Source organism: Penaeus chinensis, chromosome 41 (assembly GCF_019202785.1).
Source record: "Penaeus chinensis breed Huanghai No. 1 chromosome 41, ASM1920278v2, whole genome shotgun sequence".
NCBI classification, from domain to species: domain Eukaryota; kingdom Metazoa; phylum Arthropoda; class Malacostraca; order Decapoda; family Penaeidae; genus Penaeus; species Penaeus chinensis.
The window spans coordinates 21,579,151-21,604,150 of NC_061859.1; the positions used below are offsets into that span (position 1 = coordinate 21,579,151).

Here is a 25,000-nt window from a genome sequence, read left to right on the forward strand (position 1 = left end):
TACTCAGCCTGCTGAGAACGCCTAACGCATATGGAATTTTCGCAACAGCATATACCATGGTGATCACTCCTCAATGTCTCCAGGCCAGTTCCCAGAGCAAACACCGCGTGGGCGTGATCACTATGCCCTACCTGTATCTACAGGACCCCTAGCCATGCACACAATCCTTCCAGTTACTGCCCATGGGAAGTGGTGTTCATACCACAGAGTTTCAACACACAACACATCAGAGTGCCGTGTTATAGCCTCCTCAGCACCGAATTCTGCTCCACGGCGCTTGTGCTTCCAATGCAGGAGACCTGGTTACCTGGCTAAAGAGTGCCCCATTCAACAGGGCCACGGTGAAAGCGCTCCCACAGCCCCTGGCAGAGTTGGAGCAGAGAGCATTCACAGCACAAGCCACACAAGCCATGAAGTCAGTCGACACAATGACAGCTCCAGGGAACTCATTATTAATGCAACCACAGTTTTGTGCTTCATTGATACTGGTTCTGAAGTAACCCTCATAAAGCCCAGGGCTCTTCAACTGGTAGATCGTAAGGGACACTTCCATCATCTTCGTGGTGTCTGGTCTACCATTTGATATTTCCTATGACGTCATGCTGACCTTCTCTCTCGACAGTGACACCTCGATACACCACCGAACAGCTGTCTGTGATGTCCAATTTCCTGGTGATGTACTCCTTGGGATGGACTTCCTGTAGAGGATTTCCATTTGCTTTTTCTCAAGCCCTTATGACAACTTTGCTTCTCTCCAATTGGAAGGACAGACTTTCTCAGTGACTTATACAGACCCTCCTTCTTTACATCTGTGTATAGTCCATTTCAAGTCTCCAGAAATAGCAGATACCTCTAATCCCTTGCCTGAAGTTCTAGACAAGACTGCTTCACCTGCTATAGTACACCTCTGACAGGTCTCAGAGCTCCCGCCACATATAGGGCACTTCCTGGAGGATATTATAGAGTGATTAGGCCCTAGTGATGGAGATCTCCTCCTTGTGCCTCAAGAATCTTCAGCTTGGGTTTCACCCGTACTTGGTAACCACAGCCTCAGGACGCCATTGCTCTGTGTGGACAGTAAACCCTACGGTGAGGCCAGTACGACTGTCACAAGGGACATAGCTAGGGTAAGTGCTCACAGTGGAGTCTTCTCATTGAACACATCAGTACCATGAGGACACAAACCCTATTGAGTTGGGTACCTGGGAAGATGGTGAAGAAGCAGAAGATTTTGCATGGGAAGAGGACTTTTTTTATCAAACCTATGGCTTAGAAGATTTTGGGTATGAAGAAGACTTCACCCTTTTTACCCATGAACTTTCACCCCTACTAGCCCTTGCTGCAGTTGATGCTGTTGAAGGATCAGCCATTCAGCCTTCAGGGGACATGCCAGACCTTCAACATCTAAAAGCACCCCAGCGTAAAGAATTACAGGCCTTGCTTAGTCGCTACCAGGGTCTTTTTGAGGGAGGAGATGAGGCAGTATGTCACAGGGATCAACATCGAATCAACACCGAAGCTGTGTGTACTCATCAATGGCGTCTTCCACAGGCCAATAAGGACATCATTCGAGAACAGTGCAATTCCACGCTCAAGAACGGTATAATAGAACCAGCTATGTCACCATGACTCAGTCCAGTGGTTCTTGTAAAGAAAAAGTGTGGATCTCTGCGGTTTTGTGTAGATTACCGCAACGTGAATGTTGTCACTATCGCAGACACTTACCCTCTACCATGCATTGAAGAGCTCTAAGACGAACTTGGCTCTACTGATATTTTCACGACCCTAGATCAGCATATTGGAACGTTGATGTCCATGCTGCTGACAGGCCCAAGACTGCATCTAGCGATGGGTATGGACTCTTTCAGTTCTGCAGGCTACCTTTTGGTTAAGCTTAGCATGGCATCAACCACCTTCCAAAGAACTATGAATCTTGTGCTTTCTTCTGTTCTGGGACGACATACCCTTGGACATTATAGTTATTCCAAGGTCATTTCATGGCACATAAGGGACTCACAAGAGACTCTCCAGCTACTTTCTGCAGCTGGGATGAAACAAAATCCTGCAAAGTGCAAGTTTGCAAAAAGCACCATCAACTTCTTAGGTTTTACCATTTCGCCTGAAGGTATCCATCCAGACCATGGAAAGGTTTCTGCAATCTCAGACACTCCTCTTCTATGTACCATAAAGGAGGTTCTCGGTTCCTTGGTGCCACAGGGTTTTTCCATAGGCACATCAAGCACATCAGCCTGACATTTCCTGAACTTTTGAGTACCATACTGACGCCAGCATCATCACCATTGAAGCAGCTCTTATTCAGCAAGATGATGATGGGGCACCTCATACTGTAGCATACTACAATAGGAAGTTGTGGGACTCTGAAACACACTATCCTGCTGCTGACTGCGAGGCTTTAGCCGTCGTTGAAGGCGTTTGCGTCTTTGATTCCTACCTGTGAGCACGGAAATTTCTCATCCTAACTGATCGTCGTCCTTTGGTTTACATTTTTAAGTATCATACAAAGTCATCAAGGATGACCAGATTTCCACACCTCTCCTTTTATGATTTTGAGATCCGTTACAAGGAAGGTCCCACCAATCATGTCCCTGATCTGGTGTCCAGACAAGTTGCTGTGACACATATCAATAACATGTCTCAACAGGATTTAGCACTGGAGCAGAGTAAAGATCCGAAATTGCAGAGCCTGATTTCATACTTGCCCCTCTCTCAGGCTTTGAGCATAAAGATGGAGTCCTCTACAGGATACGACATCTACCTGATAAGATCATCTATCAGTTGTGTGTTCTAGAAAGCCAGTATAGATCAGCTCTAAAGACAGCACATGAACCACCTCTTGCAATGCATCCTGGAATACACAGGACATGTTCTACTGGCCACATATGCTCTGTGACACTCGCCAGTCCATTCAACACTGCCTTTCCAGCCAGCAAGCACATGGGGTTGCACAAAGAGTACCCATGGCAGAAGCCCCTCTTGCACTTTATCCTCTAGAGTGAGTAGCCATGGATATCATGGACCTCGGTCAAGACCCCCTGAGATGGGTTCTGACCCGTCATTGACCAGCATAGCCGATTTATAAAGGTCATTCCACCATCGTGCTTTCTTGGACAACTGAGTGATGTACTTTGGGCCACCCCGAATCATCCAGTCAAACAGTGGCAGACAATTCATTGCTCATGTCTTTGCTGAGCTAGTGGACATCTTACTAGCAACACACCACTTCACTATCAGGTATCACCCTCAAGTACTGAACTCTGCAATTCATAGATCCACAGAACAGCCAATTTACTTACTGGGCATCATGCTTACTTCCAGTGAGTTTAACCAATGAAGTAATATTTGGGGAGCACATCAACTTTCAGCAACGTTTGAAAACTGCTCGCTGTGCTGCTGTTGCAGCTTCAAAAGATGCACAACAGGTTTATGGTAGAAGCTACAACTAGCAGCTTTACACCAGAAGAAGGACAACTTGTCTGGTACAAGATAGTGCCCTGTCCTTTAGGACCAAAATGGCGTGGTCCTGCTCACGTGTGCAAGCGGTTTGGTCCAGTTTCTTTTGAGGTACATCTAGAATCTGGACAAGCCATACCACCCTCTAGAAGAGCTCATCTATTCAGATCAGGAAGAACCAAGAGATATGGATGAGGGTCCTGAACCAGATGACCCATGGATAGCCATTCTGTGTCCTGCATCCCGTTCTTAAACTCGAATCTGAAGGATTTTCTGAACTATACAGACCTCATTCTGGTGTGCGTTTGGCCTTGTGTCACACTAGAAGGAGGACTTCTGTTAGCTTGCTCTGTAGGAAACTTATGAGCGGCGAGACAAGGGCATGCCCACGTCGGCACAAGTGGCTGATATTTCTTTTTACTGTTGCTGTAGGGACTGCCTTTAGTGAGCCATTGGCCCAGTGCGACACTAAGGTGGAGAAAACTGTTAGCTTTTCCTGATTGATGCTGTATGCTGCCTGCTCAGAAGTCTGCCTCCTTAAGCACATGTTGCAAAAGTTTCAGGTCCTGAAGGGGATATCCAGTGACGTCTTTGTGTAAAGGATCTTTTGCTTTCACTGGTGTATTTCGACATAGGATCAATCACATTACTTAATTATGTTCTCACTTTCATTAAAAGGGGGTATAAAAAGATGTCTTAACCATCACCATATATATTTACAATTGTTATACAACAACAAAATCGGTATAAATGCACGTCCCAGCAAACGTATCAAACGGCCCAGGTGTCAGGGGGCTTGTTTATGCTTGGCGCTGCTCCGATTAACCTCGGGGGCACGTGAGTCTAAGTATCGTGGCGCCTGGCGTCAGCAAATCCGTTAAGTACATAAATAGACGTACTCAAAAGTTTTCCTACTCACGAGGCGAAGGTCACAGTGTTCACTCGAACAAGTGGTATGGCAAAGTGACCGATTACATGGTAGAGTAAGACCAGGTGAGGCACACCTACGCGCATGCGCATTACACTAAGGGGATACGAGGAAACTTACTTTTAAACAAAAATAATTAACCTGTAAATATACATCTTCACTCTGTATAAATATTTAGCAATATTTACAAGTATATTAAAATCGGGTTGATAAGGTCCTTACTATAAACCCGATATAGCAGTTAACAAATTCATTTACACAATGGTAAATATGTTATATAATCCCTTTACACTTTGGCAGACGGTAGTATGCTTGTTTCGGTAACTCAAGTAAGTTAAAATTACCCATTGTCCACTCCTCATAAATCGTCAGGACTCAGGCTTGCCTCTCACGTCGGGTCTCCACTGCACGTTTCGACCCAAGGTGGGGGAGGAATCTTGAAAGTGACAGCCTAGCCCTCCTCATCTCGGGCTTTCAAGAGCATCCCTCGCCCCTCGTTTCCCGTCGTTCGGCCGCGCCCGGACTTCGCCTGCTCGCTCTTGTTCTTTTTCTGTCCGGTTTTTTTTTCTCGATTTTACAGTCATTTTATTTGCTTCATGCTTAAGACTCGATTTTCCGTTATTTTCTATTTATCTTAATTTTATTTCTTATTTTCATTTTAATTATCTAATATTCCGAGTATTTTAAACTTGTCAATTCTTACTTTTATCTTTTTGTTTGATATTTTATATTTTATTTTAACTTGGGACTATTTGTTATCTTGTAAAGAATTATGTTTTAACCTGCAAGGTAAAATCTACAGTTTTATAAATATTAAAGATATAATTCATGACGTAGTTCATGACGTCACGAACATAATGAAAACCGTCAAAAACGGCGCGAAATATACTCAGTCTGGGCCAGATACCTTGTTTGTTAATACCCTTGTTTGAACTGGAACGCGAGGAAGCGGCCACGCCCCCGAAACCGAGAGAAGCTAAGTTCTGTGTGTATTGACGTATATTTTCTGAGGAGCTGGACGTTATTTTTAATTTTTTTCATATGATTTATATACACAGGTTATCTTGATTGTATAAGCATCAACTTAACTGAATTATGAAGATTTAGTTATCAGTCAAGTAATTAAATGACCCTATAAGTCATTTTAGACCTTATTGGGGGTGTATTAAGGATATATAAGTTTCTAAGATGCACTTGAGAAATGTTACTTTGCCCTCTATGATAATTATAAATAAACGCTAAAAGAATTCTAGTTTCTATAAAAGAAAATCCATAGGCTGAACTTCAAGTTGATGATGATGCTCGGTGTTAATTGTTTGTTTGTTTGCTTGTGCCTAGATGTTTCACAATCTGGACACTGTGAATCCACACACACACACACTATATATATATATATATATATATATATATATATATATATGGTATAAAAACCCACAATGTGAAACTAGATTTAATTGAAAATGAGACTACAGTTTCGGAATTCACCTGGATTCCATCCTCAGGTCTGGTGTCTCATTTTCAATTAAATCTAGTTTCACATTGTGGGTTTTCTCCTTTCATATATATATATATATATATATATATATATATATATATTAATAGCCACAGAACAAAGAACACCTCACAGTATCAGTGGGAATGAGCGAACTGATCGGAAAGCCAAGGCAGCTGCTGCTCAGCCCTGTGATGCTTGTTTTCCTCTCCCACACACTGATTTGAAACCCAGCATCAGAAGTTGTCTTCGCTATAAATAGAGGGAACAATTAAGGCATACAAACAAACTGTGAGAGATTAGAGATGACCTTGGCAGTTGGGTAACCAGCATCCATCCCAACCGACAAGTAGAAGTTGTATTAACAAGGCTGAGAATCGGGCATACAAGATTGACTCATGGCTAAAATGATAGCTAAAAGTGAAGCACGCTGTGAGGGATGCCAAGAGCCATTAACGGTCGCACATGTAATGGAAAGATGTGAAACATTCTCAGACCAAAGATGTATGTACTTGTCTTCCCCATATACACTGAAAGAGTTATTGGGGGAGGGTTGTGATATAGAAGGTCTTATGAGTTTCCTTATGGAGATTAATAGTTTCAAGAAAAAAATAATTATGCATAATGTTTATACAATAATTTTATACATTTACAGCATAATATTTATGCTTTGATTTTTAATAAATTTATTGTTATTTACAAGGCATTTATTGATAGATTCTTTATGCTTTAAATATTTTAACATTTCAATCTAACAAGGTGTTTGCCGCTAATGACATAAGCTGTTGTCGCGGCAGATAATTTTAAATAATCAATCAATCGAGGACGAATGAAGGCGACGTCCAGACCATCACTCTAGGGCTATGGGAGAGGTTGTAGCAAGTGAAATGCTGGAGTGGCCGATGTCAGATATTCATAATTATTAATTAAGTGCTATAATTACAACATATATTCTAATATTTTCTATGCACAAGAGGGAAGTCAAAACAGCATGATTTGGCGCAAGGGAAAAAAGGCGTTGTTTCTGTGATTGTTGCTGTGCGTTGATGAAGCCGTCACATGGGTTTCTAGTATTCTAGGATGTCGCTTTGTGTAGTATTTCAGATTGTGGTGGGCGTTCCTCTCCTTTCTGCCAGCTGAATGTATGCTGAACCAAGATGGTCTCTATGTGACGAGAAATCCGGCTTGTTTGGCTTGCGGTTGGAGAAGAGTTAGGAGCATGAATGGTCGTCTAATCGCCGTGATTCCCATGATGGTTTAGTCGAATTCTGCGCCAAATCGCCATAGGGAATAACGCCTAGAACGGAGCTAGGGATACATCCGAGACTCGCGGTCGAGTGGAGGCGACGCCAAGTGAAATGCTGGAGTTTCCCCTCATATCCGCACAAGAAACTCAAAATGGCACGATTTTGTGCAAGGGAAAAAGGCGTTTCTGTAAAAGACGCTATGCGTAGCTATCACTGTGCAGGTGAAAGTGCGCATGGCATAAACAATAGTGGAAGAACCGCCACTCAGGACTGAGACTTTTGTATCTCTGATTTTCATCTATCTATATTCAGTTCATTTTATGTTATATTCTTTTCATATTGTGAGGTGGTGGAACACAACATCAGAAAGATCAAACATATCCTTCAGTAAAATACAGAACCTATAACTTTAATTTTTTAGAACCCTTTTTATTTTGTATTTTATCAATTTGAATATCTTATTTTTACTAGAATCTTTTATTTCATTGTATTTTTATTTGAAGTTACTTTTGCCGATATTGTTTTTCCGTAAACCAGAGCCATATCATCTTTTAATTATGAAGCCAACACATCTCTTAGTCCTAAATTGAACATCGAAAAGGGCCATACACTAACACTTCACATCTTTTCAGTGGTCAGAGATGAGACTAAATATGGAAACAATATTATACTGAAACATGGCAAAATTCTAAAAATTCTAAGATTCTAAAATATGCATAGCCAAATATCAAAGTACATGCTACACTCTGAAACTTGGTTGGGAGAATAGACAAATTATTGATGAGCTGGAACAAGTTTATGGTGACAATGCCCCAAATAAATCAACAACATACAAATGGATAAGATAATTTCGGTTCAGAAATGGAAGAAACGAAATTGAAGATGAGCTCCGCAGTGGCAGGCCATCAACGTCAGTTTGTGAAAAAAACATTGTTGCTGTTTGCGACTTGATCGAAAAGGATAGACAAATAACCACTGAATCAGTAGCAGATACACTCATCATCTCTGTGGGTTCTGCACACACAATTCTGGTGGAAAGTTTTGGGCTAAGGAAGCCTTCCACTCGATTGGTCCTAGCCTGTTGCATCCAGATCAGCATGAACAAGGGTGGATCTTTCAATGATATCTGAATCAAGAGGAAAGGTCCTGGCCACAGTCTTCTGGGAAGTAGAGGGTATTTTGCTGGTTGACTTCCTCGAGAGCAAGAAAACAATTACATCTGCTTTTTATGAAAACTGACCTAAAAAATCTCAGAAAAACGCCCTAGAAAGCTGCATCAATGCGTTCTCTTCCAATTCGACAATGCACCCTCTTACGGCGCTCAGCAGTAGTGTGTGTGTGTGTGTGTGTGTGTGTGTGTGTGTGTGTGTGTGTGTGTGTGTGTGTGTGTGTGTGTGTGTGTGTGTGTGTGTGTGTGTGTGTGTGTGTGTGTGTGTGTGTGTGTGTGTGTGTGTGTGTGTGTATGTTTGTATGTACATATGCCTACATATATAGACAGATATATAAATAGAGAGAAAGCCTACTTTGATATCAAGTGGGCGACCAAAACAACCCCCTCACTGCTTCTAGAACAAATATTTGGGTGGTTCAAAGTTGCACTGCAGCTCTGTAGAAAACCGAGTTTATGTTCATGACAGTACATAAACATTTTGCAGTTTTATACTGGGTTATCAAAACGAGGAACTGGATATAGATGTGAGTGTATTAGAAAATAAGGCGAACATACCTGGTGGAGGAGGTGGAAGTGGAGGAGGTGGGGTGTTGTCTAAATAATCATCTCCAGAACCCTCAAACGCGGGAATGAGGAGTCTGTAGTCCTCTTCCATGTCAACCTAATATGGACAAGAAAATTCCTGTAGTTTAGGATGAAAGCATTCGAGTTATATTTAATTTAGGCATTGACATTTTTTTTCCCACGAGGTATCTCCCCAGAAGTTTCTTCACCACTGCCGCAGAGAAACCCAGGGGATAACCCCTTGGAATATTAATATCACTATATCACATACAACTGGTATTAGTCACCGAACCGATGCCTCTTTGATGGGATATACTGTCTGAATGCAAGTCGGTCACAGAAGAAAATATGAGATTCAACAGTTGCTAAGTTCTGAAAAGGAGAGAAGAAACTTTCTTTATAATTAAAAAAAACTTTCATATATTTTTTCACAGGCAATCAATAACACTCGGGGCATTGTATGCAAATGCCACAGGATAGCGCCAAACCTGTCCCATGAAACGTAGTTACCGAGCACTGGGATTTGCCACTTACAGCTTTGAAGCCAGTACCCCATCACAAGGGCGAAATACACATAACTCGCGCACTGTCCAGCGACGCATTTTAGAGGTGTTGAGATGACTCATATCATTATTCTGAACTTGTCTTTGATATAACTAATTTACATCATCACTTCGATATCCATAAAGGCCCTAAAATATTTAGTCTCGCGGGCCTCTTTGCTATGGATAGGAAATTCTGCTTGGATTCCTACTGTACTATTGTCGGTGCATGTGACCATGATTCCAGCTTCATCCAATCGTCCACTTCATTACCACTGTCAAGCTCATTTTAACTATTCAACTCCTCATCAGAGGAGTTTTACTTTTCACGTTTTCATATACACGTTCCTACACTCAAATAAGTCGGTGTATTTTATTCAAATTATTGGCAATCTTTCTTACAGTTTTGTGAATCAGGCATCATATGAAAAGTTTGTTATCATTACTATGGTACTGTACAACAAATAAGCCAGTGTTCCCCATTGTAAATCCGAAAAAGAAAGGCATACCAGATTGGTATTCACGGAAAGGTCTAAGATTGTTTTTTGCAATTTATCTGTGATTTGCCCTGTTGCCACATCTCGAAGGTAATATTGGTAAAAGCACAAACATTTACACCGGTATAGACTTTATGAAGATTAAAGATTGCAGAATTAAGTTACAAGTACATACTGCAATAAATCTTCCTTCTATAAGGATAATAGTATTACACATTTTATATACTTAGCTAAAATTTGGGCCACCATAGGTTTGTTGTCATTGCATCAGCTGTGAAGTTAAATGGCTCCATTTGTATTTTGTATTCCTGTAAATATGTGATTATCTTCATAGGTCTTTGACTCCCATCGAACATGTTTCACAGGAAATTTTTGTCTATGACTCAGCTGTAGTTTTAGGACAAGTGTGGAAGTGTTCCTTAAGCATACGGACTGTCTTTAAAACTAAAATGCAAATTTACACTTTAATTTGTCTTTAACTTGTCCTTGTGCAAATTTTCCTCTGTTGAAGATACTTATTGCTGTATTTTACTAATATGTAATATTACCATTATGATATACACAAGAATTATTGTCTTATTACAATAGATTATCAAAAAAGGGTCTATAACAATATAAATGCTTATTCTATTACCATCATCAAATTTTAGAAGTGGCAACAGGGAAAATCGCAAAGAACAGGTTAAGAACTTTCGGAAATACAGCCCCTGGCACCTGGGCCCTTCTTGACAAAACATCTTGAGACGTCCCCCGCCACGGAAGGGTTAAGCTCTTGATTGCTTGCAAAGAACTACGAAATTCGCAATATATTACACATAATGGTTTCTAAGATCGCTAGTTATTTTGACTGCTGCAAGGATGGCATGTAACTTAGCAGTGAAGATTGAGGTTGCTGAAGAAAAGCTTTCAACTACAGTCCTCCTGCTCATTGTTGCAAAGCCCACACCATTTTGAACCATCTGCATTTATATTGTATCTGATCCTTGATATTTAGAAGTATGCTAAAGAAAATTCTCCCTGCTTCGGATCTCTCCCCCTTCCCTATTTTGACCACATACACCTCAACTACATTGAGGTGAAGGGGTGAACTGGGGAGTTCCAACAGCTTGAGCCTTGGAGGGACTCAAATTGAGATCTTCCACAAGATTCCTCGTTCTCCTACCATAGGATTGGCCGTTTTTAATGGCGTGTTGGAGATCCCTGAATCCTCTGTAGTCTCGTGTAGTAAAACAGGTTCATGTGGTTCCGGTGAAAGAAGTGGTTCTCCACTCTCAGTATACAGAAACTAAAAATGAACTGAGAAAAAGTCCCATATTTGTTTCATATGAAAAAGCACTGTGTGGTCTGCAACAAAAGACAAGTGAGAAGGAACCCTTATAAAGTGTTTTTATAGCCTTCACCCTTAGAGAGGAAAGGATGGAACTTTCCTCTTTTGTGGGATGGTCATACTGAGAAAATCGGAACCCACAGTGTATTGCCCACTGCACAATCTGTTTACTGCAGTCTGCATATGTCCTTGCACATACTGCAAGCTTCCTCCTGAGCAGTACAGTGTAAAGTCATCCATATGCAGACTACATCGGACAACACTTGGATCACCTTTATGATGTAATTTATAGCAATGGCAAACAGGGTCACAATTAAGACACTCTCATGTGTCACCTCTTCCGGCTGATCCTCCACGTCATAGAAGCTGTTTCCCATCTGCACTCTAAACTTCCTATCAGCAGGGATGCTTTGCATGAAGTTAGGTAATGCTCCTCTTAGCTTCATGAGTATACCATGCTTCCAATTAGTATCATAAGCTATTTCGAGGTAAAAAAAAAAAAAAAAAAAAAAAAGAGCCAACATTTGCGTCGCTGAGCATAGGAATTGTGTATAGCAGTCTCCATCCTCACTAGGATATCTGTTGTCGATCTCAATTTTCTAAACTTATTGTGATATGAGTTTAGTAGCCATGTAAACCTGAAGTTTATAATTTTCTCCTTCAGCTTGGAGATGCAACTTGTCAGAAAATTGGTCTGTAATCCCCTGGTATGAAAGCAAACCTTGCCAGGTTTGGGGATATGAATGATTATAGCTTCTTTCCATGAGGATGGCACTGTGCCCTCCCTAAAGATCCAATTAAATAGGTTCTCTCTGATGGGTAAGATATCATTTGGTATGGGAAATCATCACTTCCTGGGCCAGTCTTACGACAGAGCTGCAGAGCAGTGTCCATCCCCCTACGCAAACATGGCAAGTTGTATTGGGTGTTATTCCTGTTCAGCCCAAAGAGTGGAGAATCTGCCATTGATTTAGCTAGATAATTTACAGCATTAAAAAAAAAAAAAAAAAAAAAAAATGTCTGTCAAACTTTTGCCATCTATCATTAGGTTCTTTTGTAATGGATCAAGGTCACATCAATGGGCCATTGCTTCAGCTGCCTTAGTACAGCATTTCTTTTCCTGACAACTTGTTGCCATTCATCAGACCACCACAGTACCAGAGGTACTTTTAGGAATGGAAGAATCTGCTGCAAGGTGAATTTGTGATGTAAAGTGATCAACAGCATCTTGAACACACCCCATTAGCTGGAATTGACTGGAAAGTGTTTGCCCAAATGTAAGTCATCGATGACCAATATGAATTTGGAAGTGTGTTCAGTAAAACTGCATCTAGCCATGAGAACAAGACTCCAAGGACCTTCCCAGAGGTGATGCCGTCTATTAAAATCTTCCAAGAGTAGGCATGGATGAGACAACTGCTCAAGTAGATCTTCCAAATCATCTATACTGGAGACAGGTAGATGGATACAACAATGTAAGGTTGTGTTAAGCCTATCCTCAAAGCCTTTTCCTGTGTCATCTGCAGGTGGATGGAATATCCTGACATACTATCACTGCTACTCCTCCATGAGGTCCATTATCAAAGGTCCCATATATTTTTCATATATGCCCACTGCCTTGGTAATTAGGTTATAACCTGTCAATCAAAGAACACATAGCAGCATACAAGGCTTCCAAACATTTCCAGCCATAAAGAAGGCTAAAAACAAACATTCTGATAGAGTATAAGCCACTTAAACCTTAAGACGAGACTGCCCACCAGTCAAAAAAAACACTGATAGTCACCAAGGGAGGAGAAATACTTTTACTTTTTTTCTCAATACACCACGAGAGACTTCCTTATCAGGAAGAAACACAGCAACTTGGCATCACCATCCCTGCACAACTGAGTGTGGACACTTCAAAAAGTGACGGCTGAATGCTCGTTTCCCGATAAAGTAAATCACCGTAGTCCGACGGCGAGGTGATCGTCTCTTAAAGATAACAACTTATCTAGCTCCATCTCTTGCCGCATATTTGTAGACTGGTGATCACCAGAAAGACAATGACGGTGAAATCGAGAAGTAAAGTTTGATTGAATTATGCCCGTTGGCAAGGTTATTTGTGTCCTTTTATATTTTTCCCTTTCTTGTAGGAGACAAAAAAGCATATTTACTAGATAAATAAAACTATAGTAACCAACATTATTGGTTACCGTTCCTTTTCTTCATATATACTTGTAGGGAGGTTCTATCCGTGGAGGGAGAGTAAATTACTAAATAAAATTAGTCCACCTTCTAGGATCCCTAATCGATGTATACCCTGGTCATTCTATATCAGAAGGGGAATGCACTGTATTGTCGTGCATAGAGTTATACATATGGGCCTTAAGGGAAAGCTGAATATATTCCTGGTTTGCGTTGTAGACTGAAAAAAAGAGATGAGGTAGAAACACTTTTTGGAAAAGCATTGCATTGCCCCTTGAGATTAATTAGCAAAACATAACTGGGTCGACACGTGGGAACAGGTGGTGGTCCTAGTTTGTAGAAATACCTTTGACCTCGCGCAGATGCGTTGCAAACTCTATTAATGCTCTCAAAATAGAATAAAACCGGCGACATTTCAATCTATTAGGTAATTAATTAGTTAAGCCTGAAAATTTCAATCGTACGAGATAGTGGTTATCGCATTTATTTGTGTTATCGCCTGTTAGGACGCGTGTTTGTGAAAGTCATAATAAAGGCATATTGAGTACAACAAGAGTTTCAGGATGCTTTTCACTGAATTGTATTTTTATTATGAAGATGCCTTTGGGATGTAAGGACGACTAGCATAACATGTTAAAAGATGAGAGGAGGTCTCAAACTTATCAATCGTTCCCGGGAAGTTAAGAAATTTCTTTTGAGTTATTCTTATTAGGGCTGCACCTTTGTTATATTATGCATTTGTAAAGATATTGATTATAGTCTTTGCTAGTATTTATGTTTACATATGCATATGGAGTGAGAAATGGATATTGTCAGATGCATATATTTTTGTCTTATATTTACGTAATGCGAACATTATCAATCTTATTAAAGGTTAAAATGGATTTCCTTTTCGTGTTCGGTTACACCTCAAGATGAGACTGCACCGCCACCGTTATTACCTCTGAGAAAGAAGAGATGGTCATATTATCATCGTCGTTATATGGAACTCGACCGATATGATTTGTGTTTGTGTCTGTTTGCTTGTACTAAAGGTATATTTGAAGAAATTAATAAAGGCATATTGAGTACAGCAACGAATTTTATAATTATTTTGATTGCAATGAATTCTTAATATTGGGATTTTTTGGCGATTTAAGGTAAACGACTTGTCAAGACATGCCGGAAGGCAAAATGTAATTATCGGATCAATACCCATGATCCCTTTCAGATCAATATCCTTGGCCCGTATCACATCCGCAGAGCAGCTAAGAATGTATAATTTACCCTCTTTTGGTGACTCGAGGGTGAGCAAGCTGTGTCTGGGAATGTGGGTCTGGGCAGTAGGAAGGGAAGGAGGAGTCCCCTGTTCTCGGACTTTTCGTATGTCAGTAGCTGGATGCATGTTTGTTTGTCTGTTTCTTATTCCTCTTATTCTTATTCTTATTATTGCTTTGGAGAGGAGGGGAGCGGGAGAGACACCCTTTAGGTGAGCGTGTTAGGCATCATTAGAGGGATATTTATGAATTATGATGAATTAGGAGGGGTGATCACTCATCTGAAACAGGGTCAGTTATCGATTCATTTACAAGTTCAAACAAGAGGAATATCGTGATACGAGGGGTGAGGGGTGGGGGGGGGGGGGGGGGGTGCTGATGGAGGTGGGTCACCTGTAGCACCTGTCATCGGGTTGGATTATGATAGTCTCATTCACTGGGAGGGGTGATCACTTGTCTGTAACAGGGTCAATTATCGATCCAGTTACAAGTTTTAACGTTATGAATATTGCGGTGCGAGGAGGGAGGGTATGGGAGAGGAGGTGCTGATGGGGGTGGGGTAGGAGGGGGCGGGGGTCATCCGTGACACTGACATATTGTTTTAGAGAGGAGGTGAGGGGTGGGAGCGGCACCCTCCTGGTTGTGTGTGTGCGTGTGTGTATAAACCTACTTTCACAATCATGTACGTATGTGGGGTGTCGCGTTCTGTCCAGTCGCCTGCATTGGAGGGGCTCTTCTGTAGCACACCATTAGTTAATGATTTCCAGTTCCGATTATTGATTATGATAATCCCTTTAATTATGCCTACTTTCTGTTATGATGCGCCATGTACGACCGTAAGGTGTGCATGCTAGCCATCATAAACTATGGTTAATGATTCCGGTTATTGATTACATCATGGTCATTAACCTACTTTCACACTCATGTACGTATGTGGGGTGTCGCGTTCTGCCCATCCTATGATAATCACTTTAATAATGCTTACTTTCTGTTATGATGCGCCATGTACGACCGTAATGTGTGCATGCTAGCCGGTTATTGATTACGTCATGGTCATTGGTTACGTCATGGTCCTTAACCTACTTTCACACTCATGTATGTATATGTGGTGTCGCGTTCTGTCCAGTTGCCTGCGTTGGAGGGGCTCTTCTGTAGCACACCATTACTTACTGATTTCCAATTCCGATCATTATCCCCCCTAACGGAAGCCGCCTTGCCGCGGTGGGGGGGCTTGAGGTCCCAATGAGGTGGTGAGCCGGACCAGAGGGCTACCCATACTGGAGAGGTCACCAGTGAGGGATGAGACAAAATGGCTTCCTGGTGCACCAAGGCCTATGAGAGGGGATGGTGCACCCACCCCTGGTTCATTCCATCTTGGGCCAGGGAGAACTCTCCCACGTGTGTTTGCCGTGCGCGTTGTCCCGTATTATCAGGAGACAGGAGTCCTGGAGGTTGAGCGATGCTGCACGATGCGCCCTGCAGCTAGCAACAAACCTCTTTGGTCCTCTATTCTGGTTAGACGGGTGGCTTGATTAAGGCCCGGTCAAGTCAATCGGCTGGTAAAATATGGCTAAGGTCAAGCAGGCACTGTCCAGTCGGTAGCGCACAGGTCCCGCGACTACCATCAGCACTGTAATAGTGATTGCGTATATTTCCTCACTACCCCTGTGGCTGTTGGGAAAATTTGAGTCCCGACTATAGCTTCCCTCGTTGGACTCCATGGTGGGTGGGGGGGTGAGGAAATGAAGATTTATAATTTGTATGATTTTTGCAAATTTACAAAGAGCTTGTTCTCTCCCTGACGACCTTCGCAATCCCCCGGCCAATCCTTCTAGAACATCACATATTGTCACTCTGGAAACTTACTAGATTCCAAAGGGCAAGAATGGGAATCGTAATGGTTCCCGAGCTTCCAAACCAGGTAAGAAGGAGAAAAGTCCTCCTCAATCCATTAAGGAAATCTTACCTGGTAAATATGAAAGTGTATCATATAGTAAATTTCTAGTAGTGAAGACCATTTATGGATCTTGATATTTTTGAAGTACATCGGAAGATAGTTGAGGTATGTCAACGTGATCCTCGCATCACCCCACAGCGAGATGGTAGCCTGATAGTTGAGGTTTCGTCACCAGACGAGAGTGACCGTCTACGTGCAATATGCGACATTCCTGGGGCTCAAGTCTCATGTTCTCCTCACAAAACCCTCAATCAGTGTAGGGGAATTGTCTTTTCCCGAGACCTGATGAGGTATTCTGAGGAGAAACTGTTAGAAGAACTAAAGAATTTCAATGTAGTGGCAGTAAAACGTTTTAAGAAGAAAGTTGATGGTTTGGAACAGTCGACACCAGCTCTTCTAACTTTTGAATCGTTAGTCCTACCTGAATCAGTTGAATTAGCATGGTACCACCTCAAGGTAAAGCCATATGTGCCCAACTCTATGCAGTGCTTCCACTGCCAGGGTTATGGTCATGGAGCCAACACTTGCCGTTTTAAGGAAAATGGACAACCAAGGGTATGTGTGAAATGTGGTACAACAGGTCATCAAAGAGATGATAACTGTCCAGGTCCAATATGCTGTTACCACTGCAAAGATCATGAAGCTTCTTCTAAACAATGTAAAAGGTACAAGTTTAAAAAAGAAGTATTGGTAATAAGGAGCACGGAAGCAAAGCGACGTGCTCATGTGCTGTTTGCACAGTCCTTTGCCTCAGTTCTAGCCCATCCTCCTTCCCGACATCCCTTACCCTCCAATACTTCTATCACCACACACACTGCCACTTCCTTTAAACCTCAGTCCGCAAATGCTGAAACTGCCTCGGGTGAGTTGCACCAGAAACGGAGTAGGAGTGAAGGGTCTATTGAGGAGACTCCTCCTCCCAAAGTAAGGTCTTTGGAGCCATCAGTTAAGGCTCCAAAGGCCTCAACGGTGACAGCTTCAGCTGCCACCACATCCACGGGAGCCTCTGCTGCTAGGCAGAATCCCCCTGAAGTAAAGGCTCAGGTACGCCCTTTGCACAGGCAGAGGGATCCTGAGCCTGTTCAAAAGACTCTTCATAGAGTCGGGTCTTTGGAGCCACCAGGCAGGGCTCCTAAAGGCTACCACGTCCACAGGGGCCTCCGCTGCTAGACAGAATGCTCCTGAATCGAAGGCTCAGGTCCGCCCTTTGCCCAAGCAAAAAAATTCTAAGCCTGTCCAAAGAAAGCCTGTGGAAACCTAAAGGTGTGGGGCGGGCCTTAACCACAGGTGCTGCCAAACACCTTATGAAGTAATTTGTCAACCTGAAGAACTGGATATCCTAATCCAATGGAATTGTCAGGGAATTCATGCAAAATGGGAAGAACTGCAACATCTGATAGCTTTGTGTAATCCAGTTTGTGTATACCTACAAGAGATTGTGATCAGGGAAAATCGTCCAATTTCCCTGAGAGGATTCAAAGTTCAAGCCCATTATGGGACCTTTGATAATGGACCTCATGGAGTCAGGATATTCCCTTCCAGGCCATCCACCTGCAGACGACACTGCAGGTGAAGGCTGTGAGAATAGGCTTGGCACGACCTTACACTGTTGCATCCATCTACCTCCCTCCACATAATCTCAACATAAATGATTTGGAAGATTTACTTGGGCAGTTGCCTCATCCATTTCTACCCTTGGGGGACTTCAATGGTCGGCATCACCTCTGGGGAGATACTTTTTGCAACCCTCGAGGAAGGGCCTTGGAGTCCTTGTTCTCAAGAGTAGATGCAGTTTTACTGAATAGTGACGCACCCACACATTTCCAAATTCAAACTGGGACATTCTCCAATATTGTCCTGTCAATTGGTTCACCTGATTCACAGTTGAATTTCACTTGGCAGGTCATGGAAGACTTATATGGAAGTGACGACTATCGAATACTTTTGGAGGAGATGAATGGTATTCCAGCCAATGGAGTGCAGAGATGGCGACTTGAACATGCAGACTGGAATCTTTTTAGATCAACTGCGGTATTGCAAAGGATCTGTGAATGATTTCCAGTGTGTTCAAGATGCTGTTAATCACTTCACATCATGAATTCACCTTGCAGCAGAAGCATCAATTCCCAGAAGTAGCGGGCAGTACCGTCGACCTCCGGTACCATGGTGGTCTGATGAATGCCAATAAGCTGTCAGAGCAAGAAAAGCTGCGTTAAGGCAGTTGAAACGACGCCCAAGCGATGTAACCTTGATCCAGTACAAAAAGACCCGAGCCAAGGCCAGGCGAATACTAAAGGAGGCTAGGCAGACATCGTGGAGACAATATGTCTCCTTAATTAACTCTAGGACCCCCTTAGCTTGGGTATGGAACAAGGTGCGTAAGATCGCTGGAAAGAGCACATCCATATCACCACCTGCTCTGAAAATAGATGGTATAATCCTGACAAACAAAACAGATGATGCAAATGAGCTGGCAAAATCCATGGCAGAGATCTCCTCTGGAGCATCTTACACTGCCCGATTCTCCAGTCTTCGGGCTGAACAGGAACGACACCCAGTGTCAATCTTCAGTAGCACTGCAGCAGAACTTCCATACAACTTGCCATTTTTGCGCAAGGAGATGGACTCTGCTTTGCTGCTCTGCCGTAAGACTGCCCCATGAAATGACGATATTCCATACCAAATGATATCTCACTTACTGGAGAGTTACCAAACGTTCTTGTTGGACCTATTCAATAGGGTCTATAGGGAGGGCACAGTGCCATCCACATGGAAAGAAGCTATAATCATTCCTGTCCCTAAACCTGGCAAGGATACTTCTATACCAGGGAATTATAGACCAATTTCTCTTACCAGCTGCATCTGCAAGTTGATGGAGAAAATGGTAAACTTCAGGTTGACATGGCTGCTAGAAAAGGAAAACGTACTGACCCCATATCAATATGGGTTTAGAAAACTGAGATCGACCACAGATGCACTTGTAAGGATGGAAACTGCTATACAGAATTCCTTCACACAGCGACGTCATCTGTTAGCAGTCTTTTTGGACCTTGAAAAGGCTTATTATACTACTTGGAAGCATGGCATACTCATGAAGCTGTATGACATTGGTTTGACAGGAAGTTTAGAGTGAGGGTGGGAAACAGCTTCTCTAACCTGGAAGACAGCTAGAAGGGGTCCCACAAGGGAATGTCTTAACTGTGACCCTGTTTGCCATTGCTATAAATGACATCGTAAAGGTCGTTCCAAGTGCTGTCTCATGTAGTCTGTATGTGGATGACTTTACACTTTACTGCTCAGGAGGAAGCTTACAGGATGTGCAAGGCCACATGCAGACTGCAATAAATCAGGTTGTGCAGTGGGCAACATACCATGGGTTCAGATTTTCTCCAAGCAAGACCTTGGCTATGCATTTCCACAAACGGGAAAAGTTCCATCCTTCCCTCTATTTAGGAGCAAACCCACTGCATTTTGTCCAAGAGGTAAAGTACTTGGGTCTAATTTTTGACTCAAGGCTTATATGGGTGCCTCACATTAAACTGTTAAAGGTGAAAGCTACAAAAGCGCTTAGTATTTTGCGGGTTCTTTCACACCTATCTTGGGGTGCGGACCGCACAACGCTTCTGCGGCTTTACCGAGCGCATATTCGTAGTAAACTTGACTATGGATGTGAGGCTTATTCATCTGCAACTCCCACTGTTCTCCGGATGTTTGACTCGGTTCATAATGAAGTTCTGAGAATCCCTGTATGCTGAGAGTGGAGAACCACCTCTTTCATTACACCGGGACTACATGAACATGATTTACTACACGAGACTACAAAGGATTCTGGGATCTCCTACCAGATTGGTTTTCAACCCCCTTGAGGATAGCCGATCCTATGGTAGGAGAATAAGGAATCTGGTGAAAGATCTTAATTTAAATCTCACAAAGGTTCTGGCTGCTGGAACTTCCCAATTCCCCCCTTGGACTAGTCAAGTCGAGTTCGATTTGGTCGGAATCGGGAAAGTGGAGAGATCCGAAGCAGAAGTCAGAGAGATATTTCTTCAACACACTTCTAAGTACCAAGGATCATATACAATATATACAGATGGTTCGAAATCTGAAAATGGTGTGGGCTTTGCAGCAGTGAGCAGAAAGAAGACTGCATCTGGCAGTCTTTCTCGATCAGCCTCGATTTTCACTGCAGAGTTACATGCCATCCTTGCAGCAGTCAAGATGACTAGAGATCTTACAAACCATTCCGTTGTAATATATTGCGACTCTCGTAGTGCCCTGCAAGCAATCAAGAGCATAAACTCGTCACATCCAGTGGTGAGGGAGGTTCAAGATTGGCTTGCACTGATGTCAGCATGTAAAAAGATAACTCTGTGTTGGGTGCCAGCACATGTTGGTATCAGTGGGAATGAGCGAGCTGATCAGAAGGCCAAGGCAGCTGCAACTCAGCCCTGTGATGCTCGTTTTCCTCTCCCACACACTGATTTGAAACCCAGCATCAGGGGTTGTCTTCGAGATAAATGGAGGCAACAATGGAGGCATACCTCTTGAAATAAACTGCGAGAGATTAGAGATGACCTTGGCAGTTGGGTGACTAGCATCCACCCCAACCGACAAGTAGAAGTTGTATTAACAAGGATGAGAATCGGACACACAAGACTGACTCATGGGCCGATGATGGCTAAAAGTCATCAGTCTAACAGGGTGTTCGCCACTGTTGACGCGGCAGATAATTTTAAATAATCAATCAATCAATCAAGCCGATCACTATGATAATCCCTTTAATTATGCCTACTTTCTCTTATGATGCGCCATGTACGACCTTAAGGTGTGCATGCTAGCCATCATGAACTATGGTTAATGATTCCGGTTATTGATTACGACATGGTCATTGGTTACGTCAGCAATTACGTCATGGTCACTGATCTACTTTCACACTCATGTATGTAAGTGGGGTGTCGTGTTCTGTCCATCCATATTCTACTAATGGGTGAGCTTGTCCGAGCCCTAGAAGCCTAGGCCCCGATGAGATTGAATATGAGATGATAAAGCATCTTTATCCATGATAAAGTTGCAAGAAGTGTACAATGAAATTTGGAAATGCTACACTTTTCCAAACTCATGGCACTTCGCCCACATCATTTCCATAGGAGGGGGTAATCCCAGATCTGCCATCTCCTACCGCCTAATTGCGTTGACAAGTTGCTTATGCAAGGTCATGGAACGAATTGTTAACAGTAGGCTATTGCATTTATTTAATTCCAGTAATTTGCTAGTTGACGAGCAGTGCGGCTTCCGAAATGGACGTCAAACTCTCGATCAAATAGTAAAGCTGCAAAGTCATATTAAAGAGTCAATTGCCAAAAAAGATTTTTTTATTTCAGTATTTTTAGATGTAGAAAAAGCCTACGACATGACATGGCGATATGGCCTGCTCAGAAAACTTTATGCTTTTGGATTGCGTGGAAACTTGTCACTTTTTTGGATATTTTTGTCCAGGCAAACGGGGTCCCACAAGGAAGTGTCTTGTCACCAACATTATTTTTATGCATGATCAATGATATCTTACCAGGTCCTCCTCGGAATCTTAAATGCTCACTGCATGCTGATGATTGTGCACTATAGCATCAAAGCAAAAATGCAGAATTCTTGGCAAATCGCATCCAACTGGCACTGGATATGATTCATAACTGTGGCCTGCAGTGGGGTTATAAGTTTTCCACAAGGAAGACTATTTGGGTCATTTTTTCACATAGGAGGAATCCGAACATCAGGCTAACTCTAGACAACCACCCAATATCTTTTCAAAATTCTGCTAGATTTCTTGGTCTACTCTTTGATAGTAGACTCAATTAGAATGTCCACATTGGTCAGTTAAAGAATAAATGTCAAAGAGCACTAAATTTATTAAAGTGCATTTCTGATAATAAATGGGGAGCTGATAGACAGTCTTTGCTAATGGTATATAAAGCACTGATTAGGTCTTAGGTAGATTATGGGTCAATCGTGTATTGTTCGGCATCGAAAACAAGTTTGATAGGTTTTGGATGCTGTGCAGAATGCTTGTTTGCGTGCGTGTCTTGGAGCCCTAAAATGTACTCGGATCGAGCGTCTTGAGGTAGAGTCAGGAGTACCTCCCCTCCGACTCAGACGCGGCCAGTTAGCACTGACCTATGCCGCAAAGGTGGCTCGAGACCCAAGCCACCCTAATGGCAATGGAGGCACCCTAATGGCCATGGCGACGGAGGTTCACAGGGATTCTTATTAATCATCTCCCTTTTTTCATATGAATACCGACGGCTCCAAGACAGATGAGTGTGTGGGTGCGGGTGTATGGTCGACTGAATGTGAATTAAAATTCAGACTGCCGAATCATACATCGATCTTTCTTGCTGAACGTGTTGCCATTGATAAAGCTATCGAGTTTGCACTATCGACGACCTACGGTAGAATAGTTATTTTTTTCAGATTCGTTAAGTTCACTTAAAGTTATTAAGTAATTAGAAACCACTAAAAATGAATTGCAGGGTAATATCATTCGTAAGTTACATGGTGGCAACAAATAAATCAAGCTAACTGGTACCAGACCACTCTGGTATCCGTGGCAATGAACAGGCTGACAAATTAGCCGGGTCAACTGGCGATCTGGACATTAACATAGTTCGTACAAATCTCGGGTGTTTTGTATCTCTTATAAATGCAAACATGCATCTCCTGTGGAAAAGTCAGTGGATCAGCCTGCAACTGACAAATAAAGTCAGATTAAATATTGAACCGTAAACCACATTTCACAGGAAAGAAAGAAAGAAAGGAGGTGGTGTCGCCCGCCTAAGGGTCAAGATTGACACACCTCACCCCCTACATAGAAAAGAATTACCCTCCACAATGCCAGGTATGTACCACCAGCCTAACAATCAACCGTATCTTAACACCATGCCAAAACTACAATATCCAACATCTAATAAACTATTTCCGATTAAAAAATACAGATTTATAACATTAAATATTTTATGAGATGATGAAAAAATAAGAAGTAGAGTAATCGCTTCTCTAAGGGAGACAAAACTTTATGACCATATATCCTATTCATTATATATCTTGATATAATGAATAGGATCCATTGGCTTAATAACCTTGGCCACATGCCGCTGGCTAATAGCCAAGAAATCCAACAAATAAACAAACGCTCGATGGTGTTATTTTTATTATACAGATTATAATTACTATAATGTTATAAACATTAGTAACAGCAAAATAAGATAACGTGAAATATTTTCGTAAAGCAAAGAAAAGGGTAAACGGGCGAAACAGGCAGTACTCGTAATTGGTTCATTGGTAACTTAGTACAAGTGTAGCCATCTATGTGTGAAAAAGAATTAAACAAGTAAACTCACAGTGGGCATGGCGTACACGTACACGTCATGCCCGTCGGCATTGGGTTAAGCTTACCATGATACCATGATCACCAATAACATGGCATCTTCCATACTAGTATTTACCATATACCAACCTCCAATGGCCTCGACCTACACTTCCTGAGTTTTACCCCATATATTCACAAAAGTATCAGTATCAAAACTTGAATCACTAGAGCCTTCAATTCGTGCAGCAAATGGACCGCCTTTCAACAAGAATTCTTTATAACAAACAGTTATTTGACAACTCAACCAACAGTCTCTACTGTCAAAAGAGACCCTAAGTATGTAAAACTACTATGGGTGATTTAAGCTATGAAATCAAGAAACAAAAGAAGAAAACACAAGAAATAATTACCCACACATGAAGTTTACTTATGTTTTCAGTAACACCAACACTATAGCAAAGTTCATAAAACAGCCTATGAACTATAGCTCTGACTTTTGTTCTAATCTGGTATATTTATTTACTGCCAAACTAGGTACGTGGGACCAAATTCACGATGGCTACTTCACCGCATCTTCGAACACAAAGAACATTCACTTAAACACTCACAATCTTTTTCTAACGCGAATTTTAGTATTTTATCCTCCATTCTTCCCGTAAAGACCTCATCACCTCAGATTCACTCCTGATAAAAAAGATGAAGCTAGAACTCAACAACACAACAACTGCAACTTGCTTGTTCACCCATTAACATCCATCTAAATTATCTAACGGCCTTATCATCTGGTTTCCGCTTCAGACATTGAGAATTAAAGATTGTGATCCTTCAGAACGTTTGGAAAATCAATAAAGTTGAGATTCTTCACGGTCATGTTAATATACCTATTAGTGATTATATAGATATGTGTGTGTGTGTGTGTGTGTGTGTGTGTGTGTGTGTGTGTGTGTGTGTGTGTGTGTGTGTGTGTGTGTGTGTGTGTGAATACACATATGTATATATAT

General features: G+C 42.0%; 1 protein-coding gene across 2 annotated transcripts in view; it reads right to left on the reverse strand.

The window, feature by feature from the left end:
- Positions 1 to 25,000, reverse strand: part of LOC125047601 (collagen alpha-1(X) chain-like) — a 209,418-nt gene that overhangs the window by 132,670 nt on the left and 51,748 nt on the right. For both annotated transcript variants that reach the window (XR_007116751.1, XM_047645881.1), the window contains exon 5: positions 8,865 to 8,970. Coding sequence is in view for 1 of the 2 variants with exons in the window: in XM_047645881.1 (XP_047501837.1) it covers positions 8,865 to 8,970 (106 nt within the window). In the remaining variant the exon portion in view is untranslated. The remainder of the gene's footprint in view (positions 1 to 8,864; positions 8,971 to 25,000) is intronic.